The sequence below is a fragment of the Lagenorhynchus albirostris genome, chromosome 7, assembly GCF_949774975.1.
Source record: "Lagenorhynchus albirostris chromosome 7, mLagAlb1.1, whole genome shotgun sequence".
Taxonomy (NCBI): Eukaryota; Metazoa; Chordata; class Mammalia; order Artiodactyla; family Delphinidae; genus Lagenorhynchus; species Lagenorhynchus albirostris.
The window spans coordinates 104,181,843-104,209,510 of NC_083101.1; the positions used below are offsets into that span (position 1 = coordinate 104,181,843).

Below are 27,668 nucleotides of genomic sequence, written 5' to 3' on the forward strand. Positions count from 1 at the left end.
AATCTCAAATGCTTATTAGCATAAGCATACACGAAACACTTTTATAATAGAAATAGTCGTTCAAATGTTAAAAAGGTGCTATCTATGGTCCTAAAATAGGTCACTTCTGAAAAGTCTAATAATTATGGGTCATCGTAATAACTATATAAATGTATTATGGTAAACAGAACAGCTATACACACAAGCTATACTTGAAGCTCCGGTAGCAATGTGTATGAGGTGATCACAGGACATCCATTTCCAAAGCGTCAACTACGTGCGCAGCAGAAGGACGATCTTTAGGGTCTTCATTAGTGCATACAGAGAAGAGCTCAATTGCTTTCTGGTATGATTCATCCAGTTCTTCCATATTAACAGGTGGCCTAGTTCCCAAAGCTGCGTAGTATGCTTCATCATCAAAGTCACTTTCATCAAAAGTTTTATCTGCTCATGAAGGAGTTGGAGATTGAAACAAAATCACTTTAAATCATGGAAAAGCTTAGCAACTGCTCAAATTCACTCTCCTGAAATAAGAATTCATCATCCAATATGCTTTTCATTTTACACAGGCAGTCTCTTCAATTGTCCTGCCATGGTGTAGATTAGCTACTGTCAGGGAATTTTTTTTTTTTTTTTTTTTTTTTTTTGGCCGCACATGTGGCACGTGGGATCTTAGTTCCCCGACCAGGAATCTAACCTGTGCCCCCTGCAGTGGAAGCACAGAGTCTTAACCACTGGACATCCAGGGAAGTCCCTGTCAGGGATTTAAAGGCTACTGACCCCAACCCTCTTACTGCCGCAGCTTTCCAATCATTTTCTCAGGCAATTGGAGTTTTTAAGGTAACTTTTTGCTCCTCTGGATTTTCTCAATTTACCTCCTTATTCTCATTTACTCTACATCTCATTTGTATGAGATTAAACAAGGATGGTACCAAATTAATCATCAGTATCAATATAACCCACATCTTGTGCCACTAAATCAAACTAATTGCTCTTTTAAATTTTAACTTAATAGAGAAAATATAATTTTATAAGCTGTTCTTTAGTTCAAACTGAAGAGATTGGGATTTATATTAAAAATATGCAGTTATACCTTCATCATCATCATCATCTGGAAGACTAATGTGTGGAATAGATAAAGTCATCATTTCCCACAGAGTAAGGCCAAAGGCAAATATGTCTGCCTTGTCAGTAATAATACCATTCTCCTCCAGAGCTTCCTTAGGTTTCCAAGGCTCAGTGCCAATGTAACAGGCCTCAGGGTCAGTCACTGAAAGAAGTAAAATACAGGCAAGATGGTCATAAGGGCTAGCACCAGACACCACTAAGAAAGGCAAACAACCCAAAGAACAATGAGCAAATTTAACAGGTTTTTAAAGGTTAATAAATATAGCCAGTAAACATGAAAAATACACTTAACCTTGTAAAAAGAGTCTTCCCCTACCAGATTGTTAAATATTCATAAAGCTAGTCAGTTGGCAAGGGTGTAGAGAAACAGCAATTCTCTTAGAGAGGGGTAGGAACATAGATTGTGGATGTCTGGAGGTACAGACTCTGGAGCCAGATTGCCTTGCCTGGGTTCAAAAACATGTGCAAGCACAGATCACAAGCTCACAGATCACAAGCTCTGTGCCTCAGTTTCTTCATTTTTCAAACTATGCTGTCTTTCAGCTGAGAGAATTACCACTTCTTTGCTTCTATGATTGCTAAATCAGGGAAAAGGGAGAGTGGAATCACATAGTGGCTCTTAAAGCTTCTCTGCCCAGGAAGGACATAGGTCCATTCACATTTCCATTTAAATGTTAGAGTCAGCTTGTCAATTTCAATGAAAAGGCCAACTAGAATTTTGATTGGGATTGGACCAAATCTCTAGATCAGTTTGGGAAGAATTAACATCTAAACAGTATTGTGTCTGTCAATCCACAATCATGACGTCTCCATTTACTTAACATCTTGTTTAATTCTTTCAGTGAAGCTTTATGGTGTTCAATAAAGAGGTCTTGGACTTTTTTGCAAAATTTATTCTTGAATATTTTATCTTTTTGGTATAGCAGTCTCCCCTTATACCTGGGGGATACATTCCAAGATCCCCAGTGGATGCCTGAAAACTATGGATAGTACTGAACCATATATATACTATTTTTTTTCCTATACATACACACCTATGATAAAGTTTAATTCATAAATTAGGCACTGTAAGAGATTAACAACAACATAATAAAATAGAACAATTATAACAATAAACTGTCATAAAAGTTATGTGAATGTGGTCTCTCCTTCTGTCTCAAAATTATCTTATTGTACAAATTTGATGCCTTTTTCTTCTTAACTATGCACTTATCACACACTATGGCCATAACTTTTGCAGTTTGAGGCGTAACAGCAAAAGAAGTATAAATTTCTTTTTCCTTCTTCACAATTTCATGGACAGAAGATTCGTCCTTACTGTAGATCTCAGCAACCTCGGCATATGATTTTTTTTTCTTTCTTTATTAAGTCGAGAACTTTCACCTTTTCACTTAAAAGAAGCACTTTATGGCTTCTCTTTGGCATATCTGAATTGCCAGCATCACTACTCTCTCACTTTGGGGCCATTATTAAGTAAAATAAGGTTCACTTGAACTCGAGTACTGCCATACTGGCAACAGTCATCTGATAACCGAGATGGCTACAGAGTGACTAACGGGCAGGATATGCTGGACAAAGGGATGATTCACTTCCCAGGTGGGATGGCAGGATTTCATCACGTTACTCAGAACAGCGAGCAATTTAAAACTTATGAATTATTTATTTCTGGAATTTTCTATTTAATATTTTCAGACTGCAGGTAACTGAAACTGGAAAGCAAACCTGTGGATACTGGAGGACAGCTATACTTGTAAATAGAAATCTTAAATTCTTCTTTTTTTCATTATTTATTTTGAATATATAGAAATATAATAGCTAACTTCATTTATTCGTTGTAGTAGTTATTCTGTAGATTCCTTGAGTTTTTCTACCTAAACAATCATATCACTGTAAAATATGAACAATTTCATTTCTTCCTCAATCTTGATGCCTTTTACTTTTTTCTTGCCTTATTTTAATGGTAGGACCATATGACAGTGTTTAACACTGGTGAAAGCAGGCATATAAGCCTTGTTCTGTAAGTACAATGCTGCCCGTAGGTTTTTCTGTTAGATACCCTTTCTGAGGCTAAGTTCCCTTCTATGTCTAGTTAGCAATTTTTATCATGAACAGAAGTTGGATTTTGTTAAATGCTTTTTCTGCTTCAATCGAGATGTTTACAAATCTCAAAACAGTTTTCAAGTTTGTTAATATGGTGGCTAGCATAAACTTCTGAATATTAAAATAACTTTCCTGGGATAAACTCTTGTTGGTCAGATGTACTATCCTTTTTATATACTGTTAGATTCAATTTGCTAATATTTTGTCAAGGATTTTTGCACCTATGTTTGTGAGTTGGTGATTTTCTTTTTTCATGAGTATTTGTCAGGTTTTGATATCAGAGTTATGCTGCCCTCAGAACAAATTGGTCAGTGGTCCCTACTCCTCTATTTTCTGAATAATTTATGTAAAATCGGTGTCATTTCTTCCTTGAATGTTTGATAGAAATCAGCAGTGAAAACATCTGGGTGTTGGGCTTTCTCTGGGGGAATGTTTAATAGATATAGGGCTACTTGGACTTCCTATTACTTCCTATACCAATTTTGGTAAATTGTATTTCTCAAGGAAATTGTTCTCTTCATTTAAGTTGTCAAATTTGTTGGCATAAAGTTGTCTGTAATGGCCTATTAATCTTTAAATGTGTGCAGGATCTGTAGTGATAACCTTTCTTTCATTTCTGATGTTGGAGATTTGTGTTTTTTCTTGAGCAATCCAGCTAAGGATCTGTCAATTTTATTATCTTTCAGAGAACCAGCTTTTGGCCTTATTAATATTTTCTCGTGTTTATTTTTTATTTCATTGATTTCTGCTCATATATTATTTCTTTCCTTTGACTTACTGTGGACCTGTTTTGCTCTTCTTTTTCTGGCTTAAGATGGAACATAATTTATTCATTCAGATCCCTTCTTTCTTCTACTATAATCACGTACACAGCTACAAAGTTCCCTCTCAGCCCTGCTTTAGCTATACCTCACACATTTTGATATGTACTGCTTTCCTTTTTATTCAATTCAAAATATTTTCTAATTTCCCTTGTCATTTTCTTTGACACATAGGTTATTTGAATTTCCAAATACTTGGGGTTTTCCTAGACATCTTATTGTTACTGGTTTCTAACTTAATTCCATTGTAGTCAACAAAGATACTCTATAATTTCTTCCATAATTTTATACATGTTCCTTTTCATATTTAAAAATCTTTACTTCTGCTATGACTAGGATAAACTCAAACACTTACAAACAGAACATTCACTTCAGAGTATATTGTACTAAAAATGGGGTTTTTCAGTACTTGATTGCTATAATCTCCATTTCCTCACAAATAAGGTTAGAGTGAAAACAAACTGAATTAATATAATTCACTTTCAGACAGGAAGTAGAAAAAAAACACAGGAAGCCTGTTTAATGGAAGAAGCTTATCTTCAGAGCTAAAGGAAAGTCTGCCTTGAGGGTCGCAAGAAATTTACAAAGAAAGGGGAGACAGAAGGAAACTAACATTTAGATAACTAAAGGGGCAGACCAAGAAGGAAGAAATGAAGATACAGAAGTCAGGAAATTGAAGATTCCAGTCAACAAGCACTCATTCATTCATTCAGCATTTTGAGGAAATCTGCCTGAGAAGTAAGTGGGCTCTATCTGAAGATGAAGTGAGAACAATGATGCCAGACTAGAACAGTACCCAGCATTGGGTGGCCAGAACAAAATATGTGTCTGTGACAGCCTTTTCACTTAACCCAGCTTTAGGAGATAAAGTTTGTAAGGCAGTCATGTCCTGTATAAGCTGCTTGAAGTTTTCCCCCATATCACCTCACATCTAAGAGGCCCTAATGGAATGCATGACAGGGTAAAGAGTCTACAGACATGGTCCACATGGGCAGTGACACTGTGGCAATAAGGAAGGATTCATACCCCATTCTAAATAGGTCAAATTCCTACAGGGATCCACCATGCTAAAGAGTAGCTTTCTAGAAGTCTGGGTCTAATATATCAGTTCCAATTGGAGACTCCAGCCAACCACAAGTGTACTTCCTATATGTCCACTTAATACATTTCTCCAAGTCTGTGCTTAGACTTTAAACATAATAGAAGTGGCTCTCCCACATATGTTACTAATTAAGTTTACTTCTCTGTGAAGATAAATTTTTCTGACAAAAGTCTGATGAGATCATAAGTCAATGGTTCAGTCATTTCTTCTTGTCAACACAAAAACAACTTAAATATTTTATTGCCCTTTATTACTTTCAAAGAGTTTAAGCGGACATTACTTTTTTCAGTTCTCACGGACACAAATTGAAAACTGATGAAACTGAAGGTTCTACTCATCCTTCAACTCTCAGCTTAAACATTAATTATTTAGGGAGGCCTTTCTCAACATCTAGGCTGAGTTGTAGCACTGTCATGTTTACAAAATTCCTTACATCATAATGGTCATTATACTTTACTATTAGTTATTCAAGGACTGCTTTCCATCTAGATTATGAGCCCCAAAAGGGTAAGGACTGTGTCTATCCTTTTTTCCTCTACATTTATAGTTCCTAGCACAACGCCTGACTGTACTTAGTATTAAAAATATTTGCTAAATAAATAATCAACCTGGAATTTACCACTGTTAAGATTTGGGCTTTTTACAAAATACCCTGTGTATATTATAGTTGTGAAATATGTGACTATGTTACCTATTAAAACACAAAACTTTAAAAAATTTAGTATTTTTTAAACTTCTCTTAATGTGTATGTAAATACATACTTTAGGTGCTATTTTATCATCTGTTCATCTCACTTAACATATTTAGATATATTTCCATGCCAACGAATGTAAACCTATATAATTTTAATGGATATATGGTATTCTATTGTGTGGTGGTACAATAAATAACACCATCCCTTCCTTTTTGATGGACATTCTCTTACATTCTTGCAAAATCTGTTCTGGTACAATGTGTATTTTTCTAACACAAATTAGCTCATACACAACTAGTAAAAAAGATGAATTATGTGATTTGTTTTCCCCAGTATGTTAATGTTATCTTTTAAGTGATTAGGAGTAAACTTCCTCACAAAGAAAAAGCCTTAGCCCGCAGAAACGCCTTCCCTCAGAGCACTGCTTTAAGAACTGCTGTGCTGACTATAACACTATAAACTATCTGGTGAAGCTGAGAGTGCAGGTAAAAGAGCTGCCAAGACATTTCCCCCAAGCTTATAAATACTTTTTTGTTATCATTATAATTTTTTATTGAGGTATAGTTGATGTACGATATTATATAAATTTCAGGTAGACAACATAGTGATTCACAATATTTAAAGGTTATATTCCATTTATAGTTACTATAAAATATTGGCTATACTTCCTGTGTGTACAACATATTCTTGTAGCTTATTTATTTCATACATAGTAGTCTGTACCTCTTAATTCCCTACCCTTATCTTGCCTCTCCTCCCTTCCTTCTCCCCACTGGTAACCACTAGTTTGTTCTCTATATCTGTAAGTCTGTTTCTTTTTTTGCGATATTCACTAGTTTATTGTTTAGATTCCACATGTAAGTGATATGATAAATCTTTATAGAAAAAGCCAGATCATATTTTTAATTTTAATGAAAAGTATCTATTGAAAATAAACACCCTCATGTTTACCTTCAAGGAAGCACAAACCCAGGGTTCGTGGCTACACAACACTGAATGATACTGGGTGCTAGTGAAGATCTAAGGTGTTAGTATTTTTACTAGGATTGTTACTGTTTTGGGTATTGCTTTGTTTTCAAGGTTGCATGGGTTTTGATTCTTCTGTTCCAACTCTATTTCTTCTATAAGCCTAGTTCTAGCTTTTGACTTTTCCAGAAATTAATATACCAGGTTATTGTAAAAAAAAATACCTGCACTGCCCAATTATTTCTTTGGAATGTGTTCTTGGAAATGAAATTACAGGATCGAAGGGCATAAACATTTTTAAGGGTTTTGTTTTTTAGAGAAATACGTATTTCCAACTGCCCTCTGAAAAGGCTACACCACTGTGGTAGTTACTAGTGCTGTACGTCAAGCAGTTCATGCTCTCCACTTTCTACACGCACAGAAGGACCACCTTCTCGACACACAGAAGGACCACACTTTCTGGCCTGTCATGGCTGGGTGAAGCCATTTGACTAGTTCCAGTCAGTGACTTGTGAAAGAAGTGACTTGTGTCATTTCTAAGCTGGAGCATTTAATTGTTAGTGCAAGACTTTCTAGGGTGGCACTGTCCAACAGAACTTTCTGTGATGATAAAAATGTTCCGTATCTGCATTGTCCAATATGGTAGCCACTAACCACACATAGCTACTGAGTACCTGAAACGTGCCTAAAGTGGCTGAGAAAATGAATTTTTAAAAATTTTAAATATTAATTAATTTAAACAGCCATACATAGCTAGTGGCTACTGTAGTGGACAGTGCAGCTCTAGAGTTTTTTTTACCTTCCACACAACGATGGCAGTATTCCATATAGTGGATGTCCTAGCAGCTTAGGTCCTAACGTGCGAATGACATGGAACACAGCCCTAATGGACATGTAGTTTGAATAATAAGCCTTGGTTTAAGGCACTGAGGTTTTTGAGGGTCTATGTTACCGTAGCAAAACTTATCTTAACATGAATGATACACCAATTGCAACTTCTACGTAGTGTATGAGAGTATATTAACTATACTGTTGCTCATACTAACATACAGAAATTTTTCAAAGAATTTTCAGTAGTCATGACTTTTTTTAAAAAAATGGTTTCTACCTCTGGTGTCCTTCTTAAGCCCAACATTAAGGAAATATTTACCAACAATTCTTTCTGCTACTTTTTTTTAAAATCTTTGATCTACAGGGATTAGAGTGTGAGGATAGAAAACAACTTTCTCTAAAATGACCAGACACCATCATTTACTGACTCAACTACCTCTTTCTCACTAATACAAAAATGTCACCTTTATCATATAACAAATTTTATATATTTGGGAACTATCTCTTGACTCTTATGTTAAAATTTTCTGCCTAGTTTGGCATGAGTATCACGGCTTTAATTACTATAGCTTTATAATACTTAACATCTGGTCAGGAAAATTCCTACTAACACTTTTCACAGAATTTTCCTGGCTGTGTTTGAACATGTATCCTCAAGGATAAATTTTACATTCTCTTTGAAATGTTCTACAATAACATAGATCATATTGGGATACTATAGAATTTATAGATTTTCTCATTCATTAATTTCTCCTTTCTTTTAGGGCTTCATTTTTTTTCCTGATTTCAGTTGAATACTCAATTTCATAAAGGTTAAATAATGAAAATGTTTTCCTTTGGTACTTTTGACCATATCAAATAGGTTTTGATTTGTTCTTACATTCTCATTATTTTCTAAATAGCATGTAACTGGAATTTCACTTCTTTTGGCCAAGAACTATATACAATTATATTAAATTCCTGAATTTTTGTTTCCAACCGTACTACCAATTTCTATATTTATAGCACTGAGGATAATGAATGTTAACCTTTAGTCTATTTCTACTTTTTGTAATCTGAGATTTTCTTTTGTAACTTAACTAGTATATGGTCAATTTTGATAAATATTCTAATGCATAGAGATTAAACTTATTATTTACTCAGATATTTTACATCTTAGTTTTGTCTATTAGATCTATTAAGGATTGAGAAAATTATGCTAAAAAATCTTACTTTTATTCTTTTTGACAATTTCTCCTTTTATTTGCTGAAGTTTCAACCTTGTACCAGTTATTTAGCCTAAGGGTTCATGCCAGTTCTATCTTTATTAATGATTACAGACATCATTATAAAGTCAATCTATTTATTTTGGCTTTTCCCTTCAATTCAACTTGTAGACTTTAACTAGAAATTAAGATGTACATAAGTTCGAAACAGTATCATTAGCCTTCCCTCTACCTTATATTTATATAAAGAGATAAATTTAAATATTATTTATTAAATAATATGTTGAAAGCAGAGGCTTTCTCTTTAAGGCTTTTGCTTTTTTGTTTTTGTTTCTCAACAAGAACATATCTTAGATTCCCTACAGTCTCTTCAGCAAGTGGTATTGGGGAAGCTGTACAGCTGCACCCTGTCACACCCACTCACCATTCACAAATATAAACTCAAAATGACTTAAAGACTTAAACATAAGACAAGACACCATAAAACTCCTAGAAGAGATCATAGGCAAGACATTCTATGACATAAATCGCACCAATGTTTTCTTAGGTCAGTCTCCCAAGGCAACAGAAATAAAAACAAAAATAAATTGGGACCGGGGCTTCCCTGGTGGCGCAGTGGTTGAGAGTCCGCCTGCCGATGCAGGGAACACGGGTCCGTGCCCCGGTCCAGGAAGATCCCACATGCCACGGAGTGGCTGGGCCCATGAGCCATGGCCGCTGAGCCTGCGCGTCCGGAGCCTGTGCTCCACAATGGGAGAGGCCACAAGAGTGAGAGGCCTAAGTACCGCAAAAAATAATAATAAAATAATAATAATAATAAATAAATGGGACCTAATCAAACTTACAAGCTTTTGTACAGCAAAGGAAACCATAAACAAAACAAAAAGACAACCTACAGAATGGGAGAAAATATTTGCAAACAATGTGAATGACAAGGGATTAGTTTCCAAAATATACAAACAGCTCATACAACTCAACAACAATAAAACAAACAACTCAATAGAAAAATGGGCAGAAGACCTAAATAGACATTACTCCAAAGAAGAAATACAGATGGCCACTAGATACATGAAAATATGCTCAACATCAGTAATTATTAGAGAAATGCAAATCAAAACTGCAATGAGGTACCACCTCACGCTGGTCAGAATGGCCATCATTAAAAAGTGTACAAATAAATGCTGGAAAGGGTGTGGAGAAAATGGAATCCTCCTACACTGTTGGTGGGAATGTAAGTTGGTGCAGCCACTGTGGAAAGCAGTATGGTGGTTCCTCAGAAAACTAAAAATAGAATTACCATTAGGATCCAGTAATCCCACTTCTGGGCATATATCCAGACAAAACTATAATTCAAAAAGATACATGCACCCCTATGTTCACAGCAGCACTATTCACAATAGCCAAGACATGGAAACAACCTAAATGTCCATCAACAGATGAATGGATAAAGAAGATGTGGTACATATATACAATGGAATACTACTCAGTCATGAAAAAGAATGAAATAATGTCATTTGCAGCAACATGGATGCAACTAGAGATTATCATACTAAGTGAAGTAAGTCAGAAAGACAAATATCATATGATATCACTTATATGTGGAATCTAAAATGAGACAAATGAACCTATCTATGAAACAGAATCATGGACATAGAGAACAGACTAGTGGTTGCCAAGGGGGAGGGGCCTGGGGGAGGGATGGAGTGGGAGGTTGGGGTTAGCAGATATAAGCTTTTATATAGAGGATGGATAAACAACAAGGTCCTCCTGTATAGCACAGGGAACTATATTCAATATCCTATGATAAACCATAATGGAAAACAATATTCAAAGAAGGTATTAAAAAAAAAAAAGAAAGAACATATCTTAAATTCCCTGAGAAGAGAATGGTCAGTATTCACAATAAAGAGAGAAGAATGAGGTGTGGTGAGCCAAGGGGCAAAAAGCAGAAGACAGGCCTTAATTAGCACTTTTCTTTCCTACTCCCACTCCAGTTTCTTCTAGTAGTTTCCCAAATCTTGTCACTATGCTGATGCTAAATGAATTCCTTTACAAAACCTTATAAAAATTTTGTTTTCTATTCCCAGATCTTTTACCACTTAAAAATCCCAATCCAGGTTAGAAATAGCTCCCCACATCTTCAATTAAAATATATACTAATGAGAAACCAATAATTTATATTGTGTGTGTGGCAAGAAAGGGGGCTAGAGACTGAGTAGAAGAGAGACATAAAAGAAGGAATTTTTTTTATTGTACACTTTTTATTCATAGTTTTTGATTTTTGAAGAATGTGAACTTATTACCTTTTTAAATATGTAAAAATTAGAAATTTAAATACTGTATAAAAGCAATTTTAAAAATCAGAATTCTTGGTACTTCCCTGGTGGCACAGTGGTTAGGAATCCGCCTGCCAACGCAGGGGACATGAGTTCGAACCCTGCTCCGGGAAGATCCCACATGCCGCAGAGCAACAGAGCCCCTGCACCACAACTACTGAAGCCCCCGCACCTAGAGCCTGTGCTCCGCAACAAAAGAAGCCATCGCAATGAGAAGCCTGCACACCACAACGAAGAGTAGCCCCTGCTCACCGCAACTAGAGAAAGCCCACATGCAGCAACAAAGACCCAACACAGCCAAAAATAAAAATAAATAAATAAATTTATTTTAAAAAAATTAGAATTCTACTTACCAGTCATATTTTCATCCAATGGTAGAGAGACTCCTACATCACAGATTTTAATTGTTTCAAAATCACCTTTAATAACAACATTTGAAGACTTTATATCTCCATGAAGCAGTTTCTTGTCTTGGTGCAAATACTAAAATAGTGGAAAATTTAACACATCTGAGCAAAAAATACAAACTAATTAAAAAAATATGATAACTCTCAAACAAAAATAACAACTTGAATGCCCATCCTAACCTACAGGCTTATACCTGTCCATCATTTCAAATTATTCGAAGCTAGAGAAGGGACCATCCCAAGCTGTCTTGGTCTGCTATACTGACCAGAAATCTGAAAGATTCTTTGGAAACTGATGTCTATTTATAGATAAGCTAACTTTTAATTTTCAAACCCACCTCACATACTTTTACATCAAAGATGCTACTGCAGATTTCAAAATATACTACAATTTACTTGAGGCTAGTAATTTTTAGAAATAATTTTGTAATCTTCACAATGACACAGGGTTTCCTCAAACAAATTGTTGAGATAATGCTACAAATAATTCACAAGCAGAAGATGAAGGAGTAACATAATCTAAGACTATATTTTGTTTTACACATTAACTCTTTCTTAGAATTGACAAGTGATGATATCCATCCATAATCAAAAACATCCTGCAAAACTGTTATTTTTTCATTCATCAGCATTTGGGCATCTACTGTGAGCTGGGCCTGAAACTGATGCAGAAACAATTCTTCGTATTTAACTTGGAACACTTACTGTGCTTAATTTAAATGTTGCTGACCATAAATTGAATATGCTCAAATATATTTATAATGTAATTTATTAATTCCATTATACACATTTAAAATAATTATTTATTAAATAATTCAAATTATTAATTTAGTTCATCCTACCTATTTAAAATCAGTTTTTCTATACACATATTAAAATATATATTTAGAAATATTGCCTTTTTCCAGTTTCACATTTCATGAAACAACTTTATTTGAATTCTTAACATGCAACTCTGACATCAGTATCATTACATAATCTGTTTTCTGAGTCATCCAACAATTTTCTGGAGCCGTAATTACTTATGTTATTTAGGATACAGAATTCTTTTTATCTCTTACTTATTTCTTACAGTATGTCTACTCAAAGGCACAATAATTTGTTTGCATAACATTGAGAGCACTTTTTTCACTTGACCTATAGATGTATATTCACCATGTCCAAAACTTAGTATCCCACAAAAAAATCTTTGAAAGGCTTGTTTATAGCAACAGAGGGTTAGAGTACACCCCCAGGAATGATGACTAAATTTGTTTTAAATATATTAGTCCATTTAACTAAATCTAACACGCAATCTCTATAAGGAAAACTTCCTGACGGGTTATTTAAGGCTATGTGAAGGTGTGAAGGCCTCTAACAATACTTTGCTGATCAAAATAAATAAACAGTGTACTCTTCAGTGTGAGAGATTCTATAAAGACTTTAACTTAAAGCAACTCCCTCTTTGGGAAAAAAAATTCCACCTTGTAATTAGGTATATTAGTATCTGTTCATTGACAGATGAATGGATAAAGAAGATGTGTATACATACACACACACACACACACACACACACACACACACACACACACACACACACAGAGAGAGAGAGGAATATTACTCAGCCATTAAAAAGAATGAAATAATGCCATTTGTAGCAACATGGATGGACCTAGAGATTATCATACTAGGTAAGTCAGAAAGAGAAAGACAAATACCATATGATTATCACTTATATGTGGAATCTAAAATATTACACAAATGAACTTATTTACAAAGTAGACACAGACTCACAAATATAGACAGCAGACTTGTGGTTGCCAAGGGGGAGGCTGGGTAGGGGAGGGAAGGATTGGGAGTTTGGGATTAACAGATGCAAACTATTATATATAGGATGGATAAATAACAAGGTTCTACTGTATAGCACAGGGAACTATATTCAATATCCTATGATAAACCATAATGAAAAGGAATATATAACTGAGTCACTTTGATGTACAGCAGAAATTAAACACAACATTTTAAATAATAAATAAGTAAAGTATTTAGTTTCTTCAGGTCCCACAAAAGTAATTTAAAATATAATAGCATGGGATTCCCCTGGTCATCCAGTGGTGAAGAATCCACCTTACAGTGCAGGGGACGCAGGTTCAATCCCTGGTCAGGGAACTAAGATCTCACATGCTGCGGGGCAACTAGGTCAGCACGCCACAACTACTGAGCTCACGCCTCAACTAGAAAGCCCACATGCCACAACCTACAGAGCCCACATGCCCTGGAGCCCACAGGCCACAACTAGAGAAGAGAAAACCCACATGCCACAACTAGAGAGAAGGCCACCCGCTGCAATGAAAGATCCCGCATGCCTCAACAAAGATCTCGTGTGCCACAACTAAGACCTGACGCAGCCAAAAATAAATAGATAATAAATAAATCTTAAAAATATATATATATATATAATAGCATAGTTACCTTTAACCCTCTTGCCATATTCAAAGCAACTTTTAAAATTATGGCTGCTGGAAAAGGATCTCGGCTATCTCTATTTCGTTCTTCTATTAAGTCATTCAGAGACTTTTCACCTCCGTATTCCATAGCAAGACATAGACTACCATCGCTAGCTTTAGTGAAGGCACGGTAACCTTAAAGAAAACACGACATTTTGTTACTGGAATAGGGAAGAACAACGGTATTTAAGTTTTTTACAATAATGTGACCGAATACAGATCTGGATTAACACTGTCAAATATAAAATGAAATAGCTATTATTTACAAAACTCATTCAGTAGATCTAATTTAAAATGCCTTCAGTGTTTGCCAATAGTATCACAAATTGAGATATTTTTCAATACTCAATGCCTTCTTAAATATAATGGTTTCACCAGCCCTACTTACATTAAAAATTAAAATAAGGAAATTATGTAAATGAATATATTACATTCCTGAATTCTCCATAGTACCAGCACCATAAATAACTATATGTACTCCCATGAAGTTTTAAATATCTACTTAAGCATCTAAAAACATATACTAATTTTTTTTTTTTTTTTTTGGCCAAGCCGCACGGCTTGCAGGATTTTAGTTCCCCAACCAGGGATTGAACCGGTGCCCCCTGCAGTGGAAGCACAGGGTCCTAACCACTGGACCACCAGGGAATTCCCACTAATTTTTATTTTAGAATGTTCACATTAATTTGATTCCTGCCAAACTCCATCACTACCCTCTTCATTTTTATTAGTGAAACCAGTTAAGATATTATATAAACCATTTCTGGATAAACAGAATACTATACCAGATACTGTTACCAAATACATCTAAACTTACCTATAATGTTTGGATGATTAAGGCTTTTCAAAATCTTAGCTTCATCAGTTAGTCTCTTTTGATACATACTCTGATAATCATCATTACATCTAGGATTAATCTTTTTCACAGCCCAAGGAGAATGAGACAAACCTCTTGGAGATCTTAAAAAATAATTAATCAAAAATGTACAGAAAGATTAATAACCATAATACATTTCAAATGACTAATAAGAACTTCCAAATTTTGAAAAGGACTTAATAATAATTTGTTGTTTTTTTAAAAAAATAGTTAAAATATTTTAGACTATCAACACTTCTGTTATACATCCTCTTTAATTGGGTACTTATATCTGATAAATCTATTGATTACAAGAGAAGTCTGATTATCTATTACTGGAAGGGAAGGGTTAAAAAGAGAAAACTAAAAGGAAAAAGATGAAATGTTATAAATTTTAAACTTCAAAATTACTACAGTATTTTCTAATTTTTTCATTCAAGCATGTCAAACTACCAACTACTCAAAAAGCACTTAACTATATGTACCAAATATGAGTTACAGAATGTTAAAGTAATAAAAACTAATATCTAAGAAACAATCTAAAGAAGATATACATTTGGCTCATATATAACCATGCAAAGAATAACAGAATGTTCTTCACCAACAAATATTGTGCCTCTAACAGACTTAGCAATTCATCTTATATACCTCTCACCATATACATGTGTTTAGGGAGATAATAATAAACATAAAAATAAGAAAAAATGTAAATTTCTATTTTCTAGGAAGATTCAGCTGTTTGAAGAATATTTAAGGTATAAATGTTTCGAGGTCTAAATAAACAAACAGGTAAAACGAAGTCAGGGAAAGGTTTGTTCACCTGGTAAGGTAGGCGTTTATGAGTATGGCAAATTACAAAGGACAAAATGTATGCAGCATACGGGCACAAAAGCTAGTCAAAGAGCCTCAAAAGTTAAAGTTTAAAAGTTCAACCATAAGAAGGTAAAACAACAGATTGAACCAAGAGCCCATTTAGCTCTGTACTACCTCATGAGCACAGCTCTATGATTGCAGGACCTCTGTTTAAAATCAAAAAACATGTATTCAAAGGATCACTAGATTTCTTAATTCATATATATCTATCATGCATAAGTCTATCTAAATTATTCTTAAACCTCCAGTTTTAGATAACAATAGCATTTGGGGATACCTCTTCCATCTCATTTTAATATGAAAAATATATTTTTCAAGTTTCAAGGGGTACCCCATAGCTCTCGATTATTTAGAATTCAGTGAGCAAGTCCATCTTCACCTTTTCCATAACATATCCTAACCTACAGAATGACAAGAATGTATTTACAAAATCTGAATAAAATTTTGCCAAGTTAAAAGTTGGTTCACTAAAATACTAATAAAACAGGCAAATTTCTGTTGAGACTGCACAAAGAAAAAAACAAAAGGAGACACAAATAATATTGCAAACAAAAATGGGGACATATTCAGCAGAGATTAAAAAATATATGTGAATAAATACTAAAACTTTTAAGGCCAATATATTTAAAAGACAAAATGGACAGATTTGTTTAAAAAATCTAAGAAAACTGATAAAAGAAAAAATGTAATCAAGAGTTTAAAATTTTCCCTCAAGAAACACAAAACCTAGATAATTTTATAGGTGAGTTTACTAAGTTTTAAAGGAACACATTATTCAATCCCATACAAACTGTTCCAGGGAATAGAATGAAAAAGGACTATGAGTCTAAGATAACCTTAATAAAAAAATCAAACAGGGACAAGGAAAATCACAAGGAAAAAGGAAAGGAAAAGGAAAAATCACAAGCTAATTTTACTTATATCAGAGATGCAAATATTCTAAACAAATAGTAAAATGAATCTATCCATTTACTAAAAAATAATAATACATCACAACTATGTTAGGTTTTATCTAGCAATGCAAATTTGACAGTAAAAAATGTAGACTTCTGAATTGAAATGATAGCCTGAACATACACATATAATTTTGATCCCTCTCAGGCACCTCTAAAATAAAAACAAATGAATACTTTAAGACATACACCAAATGACAAGGATGGAAATAATGAAGAGGAGACAACAGCAACAAGCTGAGCCCATGGAAGCTTGAAAAGCAGTTGAAAGTAACTGACTTTAACAGGCCCAATGAACTTCTTGAAAGTTGTTTTAAAAGCAGGTGCATTCCTAGATACGATCCTCGATTCTGTATCAGCAGGCAGCTGCCCATCCTCTATCCCCCAGCTTCTGAAGATGGAAGACTGGCTTTGAAAGGGGAAAAAGCAGAGGGTCTTTAGCCTAAGGTTGACTGACGTAGTTGAGAACCTGTGAACCATACAGGAACAGAGTATTTCACGACCGAATGCACCCTAAATGCTCAGTGAGTTTTCACCCGTGTATATACCTGTGTTATCAACACCCAGATCAAGATATACAACATGTCTAGCATCCCCACAAGACTAAGGATGCCATCTTAAACAGGAAAACTTTCAGCTAATTAATTAAAAACAAGACAGACAAAAGTGAAAAACTCAATGGAAGTATCAGAAGATGAAGTTGGGGAAATCTCCCAGAAAACAGAACAAAAAGAGAAAGAAAATAGAAAAACAGACCAAAAAAATAAATAAAATAAAGGTAGATTAGAGATCAGTCGAGTAAATCCAACATCCATAATAGGAGTTCCAAGACAGAGAACAGAAAAACAGGGGTGATGGGACTTCTCTAGTGGCGCAGTGGTTAAGAATCTACCTGCCGGTGCAGGAGATACGGGTTCAAGCCCTGGTCTGGGAAGATCCCACATGCTGTGGAGCAACTGAGCCCATGGCCACAACTACTGAGCCTGCGCTTTAGAGCCTGTGAGCCACAACTACTGAGCCTGCGCTCTAGAGCCTGCGTACCACATACTGAGCCCACGTGCCACAACTACTGAAGCCCGCGTGCCTAGAGCCCATGCTCCACAACGAGAAGCCACCGCAATAAGAGGCCCCCGCTCGCCGCAACTAGAGAAAGTCTGCACGCAGCAATGAAGACCCAACGCAGCCATTAATCAATTAATTAATTAATTAACTTAAAAAAAAGGGTAAAATGATCAGCAAAGTAATTTTAAAAAATAATTTCTCAAAAATTTAAGAACAGGAATTTTCAGTTTCCAAGAGGCCCACATCCATGCATGTCATTGTGAAATTACAGTGGGAGGAACAGATAACATAGAACAGATACATAAAAAGAATCAGTAGTCAGAAGGGCTTCAGAATTCTCAACAGCAACACCTGAACAATGTCCTCAAAATTCTGGAGGAAAAGTACTTCTGAATGAGAATTATAACCCAGAAAAACAAAAAAGGCCATTCAAGTATGAGGGTAAAATGAGAACGTTTTTAGAAATGCAAATTCTCAAAAATGTATCTTCTGTGCATCTTTTCATGGGGCGCTACCAAATGTCCTCAACCAAAATGAGATGTAAACCAAGAAATACTAAGACATGAGATACAGAAAAACAGAGGATCCAGTTCACCAGAGAAGCAAAGGAAATCTCTAGGCTACCGGTAAAGGAACATCCCAAGCTAACAGCGCCACCCTGAAGACTGGGAGGCTCAGGCAGGAACTGCTGTTTTCAATCAGTCACCTGAAGCTTCCTAATTAAGTCACATACAGTATAACTTTGTTAACAACACACTTCACTTTTTAAAAATATTTTTTAAAAGGGAGAAAAATGAGACTAGCCATGAACCTGTGAGAAATTTTTTCTTTCAAAATAACTTAGACAAGCGTTTTAGACATTAAAAAATAAAAGTTCACAAAACTTATAGCATACAAACACACAAAGGGGGTGTTTAAATTGCAAAAATGCTTCAAGAATACCCACTTATATATAACTGCTATGCTATTCTCAATTCATTAGCTTTTTATTACAGTATTTCTATTTGGAAACAATATAAACCTAGAGAAGCTAATGACCTGCTGGGTTGGACTAGTCAGGCTGATTCCGAGAACACATTAAGCAATACAAAATGGCTTAACTGTTTGCCACTTAATAAACATGAAAATAGGTACAGAGTAATGAAAAAACAAACAACTTTTAATAAAATGTGTTTGTTGTCATGTGTAATATTATTAGCTATTAGCCCCTATTCTATTTCATTTTTCTTTTAATACGATTTTCCTACTTTAAAATCACATATTTGTCCTTCTTACTTAACAACGATGACATAAGAAATAAAAAAAACTTTTGCTTCTTTAGAAGAGAATATCTTGAGAAGGCAACTCTCCAGACAGAAGGGATTAATAATCACTGATATCCCCCAACACTGGTAACACACAGGAACCCCTCTCCTCTGTCCTCTTCCCTTCTTAAACAAGCCAAGGAAAAATTACAAGGTAAATTACTTCTCCTTTAATAATCCATCAGGAGGAAGCTAGGAGAAAAGTATACCAGGCAGAGCTCCGGCAAAGTTATGAACATACCCCAAATCTAAATATTTGAATTTTCATATTCCTTTTTGTCTCCAAGTACAGTGGAACTATGGTTCCATGTAAAAACACTCATCTGAAATCTTATACTCACCTTTTCATGAGGTAGACATTTACCCCAGTACCAAAGCCAAGCTTCTGCATAAACGGAGAGGCAGGAATATTTATGCATGGAGTTAAACACAATGCTAAACGTCAGAAAGAGAAATAAAAGATAAAATTAGTATTTGAAAAGACGTCTACAGATGCATCCTACCATTCTCAATATATTATTCTTAAAGAGTATTAACTGGCAAAGTCTTGGAAAGCAATTTGACACTATCTATCCTAATTTTAAATGGATACCCTTTGACCAAGTCTACTTTTAGAGCTCGATCTGACAGTAACACTAAAGCAGGGGTCAGTAAATGGCCTGTTTTTGTATGGCCCACAAGCTAAGAATCCATTTTTACATTTTGAAAGCCTTGTTAAAAAACAGATAAAGAAGGTCTCTTGGTCAAATCCTTAGACTTCACGACTCTCTTCCAACATGGCCCAAGACAACTCTCCAAACAGCACCATGGCAACGAAGTGTAGACACAGCTGCACCAAATTCACAGAAGATCAACTGAAAAGCCTCATCAATGCTTTCAACCAAAAAACTTACCCAGGTTATGCTACCAAACGAAGACTTGCCTTTAATAACACTGAAGAGTCTAGAATACAGATTTGGTTTCAGAATCGAAGAGCTAGGAACTGATTCCAGAAAAGATCAGAACCTGAGTAGGACTTAGAATCAAGCCAAGATCACCCTGAAAGAAGATTCAAAGTAGAAAAGACAGACAGTGTCATATCAGCTACACTCCTCTCAATTACACACCCTCATCAAGGCATTTATGGACCACCGTTATCATGGGATTGATTCCAGAGAGCAACTTGCTAAAGAAACCAGGGTTCTAGAGTCAAGAGTTCAATTCTGGTTTCAAAATCGAAGATCTAGATTCCATGTCCAGAAAAAACGAGAAATTGAGGAGGCCTTAGAACAAAGACAAAACCAGGGACAAGATCTCTGAGTTGAGAAAATTCGAAGTATAGAAAGTAACTACACAGAATGGCACCAATCTCACTAGTGACTGTCTTATTTCTCTGGAGCCAGAACAGGGGAAACATAGAGACAGATTCAGTGTACTTGATTGTCATCAGTCTGGACTCCAAATCTCTCTTCCTGGGAACATACCCTTCTAAACACACCTCCAGCTTCTCCAGAAGCTGAGCCTTTCGGAGACGGTAAACAGGACTTCAGGAAGCAACAACAGATGTAAGGCACCACGCAGCCCTACTGACTTAGCCTGGATCCAGAGTTCAGCAGATTTTGAGGACAACAAAATAAACTTTTTAATATCATTTTTCAGCCATCATAGTAATGACTGATTCAGGCAAAAATCATAAAAAAAAGAATATAACAATAGGGTTCCTATGTGGCCCACAGAGCCTAAACTATTTACTATCATATATGCATGCATATACATGTGAATATCGGTATGTGCTTTTGTGGTTGCAAAAAGACAAAAAAGCCTAAGTATTCATCATTAGAGTCATAATTATAGTATATCTATATTACAGAGTATTATACAGTCATTAAAAAAGATGAGATAGAGGAGTCCTACTTTTGCTAATGAACAATTAACTGCTCCCAGAATTGCTATCTTGCCATGAACAACTAGAAAGTTTGACAAGATATAATGGTTTTCAGATACTTGACAACTGGCAGAGCAGGACTGTAAACTCTGAGAGAAGAGAAACAAATGAGGTGAGTCCTATCATTGACCTAACTTACTGCTTAAAGGTAGTTTCCAGGCTGCAGTGCAAAGAAACACAGCAGAGGCCTTGTCAAATTGAGGAGATGGAGATTAGAGGTCAACAAGATTTAAGTAGCTAGAATTTGTGGAATAGAGAACTAAAGAGGGAGCCAAAAAGTGGGAGAAAAAGCTCCAGAGATCTGAAAAGAGGTCTCTCTTTGAGCGTTTGGCTAAGTACTTACCTGCACATAGAATGGACAGAACCCCCCAAAGCTGAGGAAAGCACCAAACGCACGCAATAGGTTAAACAATTACCAGAGATTATACAGGTCTAGGAATAGTTCAATTACCATCAGCCAGAGCATGGTAATTCTCACAGTATTGAGTGAAGTCCTCTAAAGAGTCACTCTTAGTGGTACAGCTACGTTTTAGCCCATGGAAAAAGTTTAGAACAAAGCTTACAAGCAAGTCTCAAAAGAAACAAGCTAATGTGCAGGTGACCTAACTGGACCATAACAAAACCACACACCCTTCAAAGGAATAACAAAATCCAGCACTCAACAATATTAAATGTCCAGCAGCCATAAAATATTACCAGGCATGAAAGAAGCAAGAAAACATGGCCCATCTCAGGAGAAAAATAAACCAACAGAAACATACCACAAAATGGCAGTCATGTAGAATTAGCAGATAAGAACCTTAAGATATAATCTCCAAAATGTGCTCAATAATGTAAAGGAAAATGTGAGCATAACAAGGAAAGAAAAAGATGTAAAAAAAGATCCAAACGGAACTTCAAGGAATGAAAAATACAATGAATAAGAACACCACCTTAGAGAAGCAGAAGAAAAAGTAACTAAATTTTAAGACGAAGCAACAGAAACTACCAAAAATGAAGCACTGAGAAAAAGATTAGGAAAAAAATAAAGAAATCATCAGTGAGCTATGGGACAAGAGCAAAATAGTAGGTTTAAATCCAACCATACAGAATTACATTAAATGTAAATGGTCTGAACAGTGTTGTCCAATAGAACTTTCTGTCTTGATGAAAATGTTCTATATCTGTGTTGTCCAGGAAGGGAGCCACTAGTCACATGTGGTTACTGAGCACTTGAAATGTGGCTAGGAAAACTGAGGGACTAAATTTGTAATTTAATTTTATTTCATTTGAACCTAAATTTAAATTGCCACATGTCGCTAGTGCCTAAACATTCCAATTAAAGACAGAAGTTGTCAGAATGGATAAAAACAAAACAACACATAACTACATGCTGTCTATAATAAATTCACTTTAAATATAAAGATATAAATATGTTAAAAGTAAAAGGTTGGAAAACATATACCATCAAAACACTAAACAAAATAAAACTGGGTGGCTCTATTGATACCACATAAAGTGGACTATGAACAGGGTACAACAATAACCATCCTAAATGTATATGGTACCTAATAACAAGTTTCAAAATACGTAAAGCAACAACTGATAGGATTGAAAAAAAGACACATCCACAATTGTAGCTGGAGACACTCCTCTCTCAGTAACAGAATAAGTAAACAGAAAAATCAGTAAGGATACAGAAGATTTGAGCAAAACAACATAAACAAGTCAACCGGCTTGACCTAGCTGACACTTATGGAACACTGCACCCAACAACAGCAAAAAATATCTTTTCAAGTGCATGAAACATCCACCAAGATAGATAAACCTCTAGTCAGACTGATCAAGAAAGAAAGAAAATATAAAATACCAGTACCAGAAATGAAAAAAGCGATAGCACTACAAATCCTACCAACATTAGAAGGGTAATAAGAGTATATCACAAATAACTTTATGCCAGTAACTTTGACAACTTAGAACAGACAAACTCCTTGAAAAAACACTAACAGAGCTTACATAGGAAGAAATAGATAACCTGTATAGCCCTACATCTATTAACTGTGAAGTCACAGTTAAAATTTTTCTAATATTTTAAACTAAGAAAACTCCAGGCCCACATGGTTTTCCTGGTAAATTCTACCAGTTAAGAAATACTGTCATTTCTACAAATACTCTTCAAGAAAAAGAAGGAAACACTTCCCATCTTACTTTATGAATACAAAATACCCTGATACCAAAACTAGACAGACACTCCATACAGTCAATATCTCTCATGAACACAGAAAATATTAGCAAATTGAATCAAGCAATACATTATGGCCAATGTATTAGCTTTACCGCAGGAATGAAAGGTTGGTTTGAGATTTAAAAATTAACATAATTTACCACAAGAACAGTTTAAAATGGAAAACTTTATCTTAACAGATACTGAAAAAGCACTTGACAAAGTTCAATACCCATTCATGATAATAACCAGGAATAAAAGGAAAATTCCTCAACCTGATTAAGGGCATCTTGGAAAAACCTACATCTAACATAAATACTTCATTAGGAACAAGGCAAGTATGTCTTCTCATACCTCTTTATTCAAATATATACTGGAGCCAGTGCCGTAAGGAAAGAAAAAAGAAATAAAGTAACACAGACGGGGAAAAAAAAGTAAAACTGTCTTTATTCATCTACATTACCACCTATGTACAATATCCCAAGCAATCTACAAAAAAGCTAATAGAATAAGTGAGTTTAGTATGGTTGCAGGATACAAAGTCAATACACAAAAATCTATATACTAAGAGCACAAAACATTTTCTCCTATGTTATTGTCTAGAAATTTTATAATTTTGGCCACTTTTGCATATTATGTGAGCTAAGGGTTGATTTGCATATGGATATCCAATTGTTTTTATTTATTGAAAAGATTACCCTTTGTCCATTGAATTGCCTTGGAAAATACCTTTCCGTGTGTGAGAGGTGGAAAGGTAAAGCAGTTCCTTAATGGTCCAAGTTAAGTTGGTTCTTCACCAGGGAGAACCTACAAATCTGTTAGAATGTCAATAAAATTAACTCATAGATGACCAAACTCTGGCCTATAAAAGAAGTCTTATTTCTTAAGATCAACATTATAAAGATGACTTATGCTAAAATTGTTCATGTGTGATAGATAATAATTAAAGGATCAAACTATAATAATACAAAGATATTTCTGATAGCAATAACAAAGAAGAAAGGTTTATATCTTACCAGATTTCTTTTTTTCAGATAATCTGCTTGGTGTCTTGAAATTATTGGTTTCTTCCATTGTAATAATCACTCAAGGTCCTATGATGAAAATAAAGAGAAAGTTACACTTTAGTTATAAAGAATACATCTTTCATTCATGAAGAAAAAATTCCTGTAATACTATCACTCATTTACATAAAATTTGAGAACTGAAAAAGACCATGACAAATATTTAGTCTGATTTTATTTACAATTAGAAAACTGAAACCCAGAGAAGTACAATTACATACCCAAGGTCATGCTATTACTGATAGTGGGTTTTTTGTTTTAGTTAAAAAATAATAATATGCACACGGTTAAAAAAAAAATCACCTAGTACCCTCCCACACTTCCTGGGGGTAGTTATGAACAGGTCTTTTATATCCTTTTAAGAGATTGGCTATGTAAGCGGCATTATTCACAATAGCCAGAAAGAGGAAACAGAAATAGCTATCAGATGATGAATGGATAAACAAAATGTGGCATACAATACACACAATAGAATATTATTCAACAGAGTACATAGTCTAATATGGAATATTATTCAGTCATAAAAAGGACTGTAGTACTAATATAAACTACAACATGAAAGAAACTTGAAAACATTATGCTAAGTGAAAGAAGCCAGACACAAGAGGCCACATATATGATTGCTTTTATACAAAATGTCCAGAAAAGGCAACTCCATAGACAGAAGATAAATTAGTAGTTGCTATGGGCTGAGGGGAAGAGAGAATGTGGAGTGACTGCTAGTGGATGTGTGCTTTCTTTTTTGGGGTGACGAAAATGTTCTAAAATTAGGTAGTGGTTTAATATATTCAATTCTATTCCAAAAACCACTGAATTGTACACTTTCAAAGAGTGAATTTTATGATATGTGAATTGTATCTTAATAATTATTTTTAAATTGTTTTTGAAAATAAAGTGTACATACTGCATACACAAGCAAGTTAATCCAAGCTTTTTATTTCTTCTGTAACATAGTTCTTTAAAAATCCTTTTTATTAAAAAATTTAAATTCATTTTTCTTTTTTAAAAAAGCTACATTCCATATTAGATTTACTATAAAGCAAACTGTTCCAAGCTGAAGATGTGTATTTGTGGGAAATCAGCATGTATATGGTATTAAAGCCAAGAGACTGGATAAAATCACCTAGGAAGTACGTATAGATAGAAAACTGAGAGCTCTGAGGAATCTCAACTTGAGAAATGAAAAACAAAGTAGCCTGAGAAGGGGCCAGAAAAGCAGGATGCAAATAAGCCCGGCAAGAATGGTGTCCTGGAAATCTTACTGCCTTCTATGTCTCACTGCCTTGCCCCGCTCAGCATAAGGCAGATTTGATATTGCGATAGACTGGGACCTCGGATCTTTTACCGGAGTGCTTGCACTTGCACCTGGGGCAATTATGACCAATATGATACCAAAAGGCCACCAACCAACTGCCACTTCTAAGGTGCCAAGAGCAAAAGCAGGGTACTGTGCATGATCCCTGCACACAGCACCGCCAAGGGGGGTGGGCAGACCACCTAAGCCACGCCTCTTGCCCCACTCACCCATCCGCCCCCAAGCTCACCCTATTTAAGGAACCAGCCCACCCTCCTCAGGGAGCGAGCAGGGGCACCTGTTACTTGTTTTTGCTCCCTCATGCTACAGCATGAGTCCCAATAAAGCCTTGTCTGAATTCCTTATCTGGCCTCTTATCAATTTCTATCGATAAAAGAGTTCAAGGACCCGAGTCGATAATAATAGTTAGAAGCAGCACGAGTGTTAAAAATAAAACCTCCCTTCAATTAAAAACACCTAAGTTGGACTTCCCTGGTGGTGCAGTGGTTAAGAATCCGCCTGCCAATGCAGGGGACACAGGTTCGAGCCCCGGTCTGGGGAGATCCCACATGCCGCAGGGCAACTAAGCTCGTTGAGCCACAACGACTGAGTCTGCGCTCTAGAGCCCGCGAGCCACAACTACTGAAACCTGTGCGCCTAGAGCCCGTGCTCCGCAACGAGAAGCCACCGCAATGAGAAGCCCGCGCACCGCAACAGAGTAGCCCCCGCTCGCTGCAACCAGAGAGAGCCTGCACGCAGGAATGAAGACCCAACGCAGCCAAAAATAAAATAAATAATTTAAAAAAATTTTAAAAACCTAAGTTTAAACAGAAGCCTTTTAACATTTCATTACATTCTAGGACACTCTAGGACTCAGTCCCAACCTACTTGCACCTAAATATATCCTATACATTCCACAGATGTCTGAGGCAACTTTTTTCACTACTACATAGTTTAGGCCTTACTCTACTGATAAGTGGCTTCCGGCCACTGGCCCTAACTCTGTTTCAGATTCTGTATATATTGTATGTACACATTATATATATAAACTGCTAAATTACCGTACTAATCTAAATCAAAAAGTTCTTAGGAAGCATAAAATTGTAAACATTTTAGATGATGATACGTTAGAAATGAGAGTAATATGACTGTTGGCAGAATTTCATAGGTTGTCGAATACCTAGGGTATTTTTAAAAAGTCAAGTACTGTTTGAGAAGCAATACTAAAAAGTGAACAAGCTAATCAACAGGTCTACTGGATCAGAGGTCAGTAACTTTTGGACCCTAGGACTAAACAAATACTGGATACTACTGGCAAAGCTAAAGTGTAGCTAGGCAGCAGAAAAAGGAGGAGGGTAAAATAAAGAACAGGAGAAAAAGTAAAGATAACTGAGAACAGAGAAACAAAATAGACGAAAAAAGTAGAATGAAAAAGAACGGGAAAGTTCTGATCACATTATTTCTAAGGTCCTTTACACCTGACACCCTCAGTAGGATTCCCGGAGGTAAAGACGCCCACTGTTTATCCCCGGACCCAGGAGCTTACAGACGCAGGCTGTTAAAATCCTTCTTCCACCCGCTCCGGGGCTCACGGTATCCCTTTGTAAAACAATGACAGCTTGCTAGAGCAGGGCTTCCCATATCTGTCTAACCACCGCCTTCTCCTACGGAGCTTCCATACTAAGTACAACTGTTAAGCTCTGACTCGAGAAAAGGGCAATTTCTTTCTTGAAATCCCCACCTAACCCCGTGATGCAGATGCGCACTCGGGTCGCTAAAATGATTCCTACGATAATTCCCAGTTCAACGCCAAATTCCCAACGTCTTCCACCTGCCTTCCAGGCCCCCAGCTGTCAGGAAAGCAAACGCAGAGGCCTAGGCTCGGGGTGGGTCAACCCCCGGCCAGGCCCACGCGCGGAAGGACCCGCAAAAGCTCCCCTTACCGGAGCCGCGCGGTGGGACGAGACGTCCAAGCCAAGGCTGTCTTGAAAATTGGTGCCGAGTGGCCCCCGACAACACGCCGCGACCGCCTGAACTTCCCACCTGCCAACACAAGCCCTCGGCAACTGTCGTTGCGAT

The 27,668-nt window shown here is 35.9% G+C and overlaps 1 protein-coding gene across 1 annotated transcript; it reads right to left on the bottom strand.

Annotated features, from left to right (window-relative positions):
* On the bottom strand, window positions 1–27,668 carry PBK (PDZ binding kinase). Its single transcript, XM_060153603.1, has 8 exons — window positions 27,533–27,668; window positions 24,248–24,325; window positions 19,446–19,539; window positions 14,874–15,016; window positions 14,022–14,191; window positions 11,517–11,646; window positions 1,073–1,249; window positions 1–423 (listed from the first exon to the last, which is right to left on the bottom strand). Exons 2-8 carry the CDS (start codon window positions 24,303–24,305, stop codon window positions 224–226), a joined length of 972 nt encoding a protein of 323 aa, XP_060009586.1. The 5' UTR covers window positions 24,306–24,325; window positions 27,533–27,668; the 3' UTR covers window positions 1–223.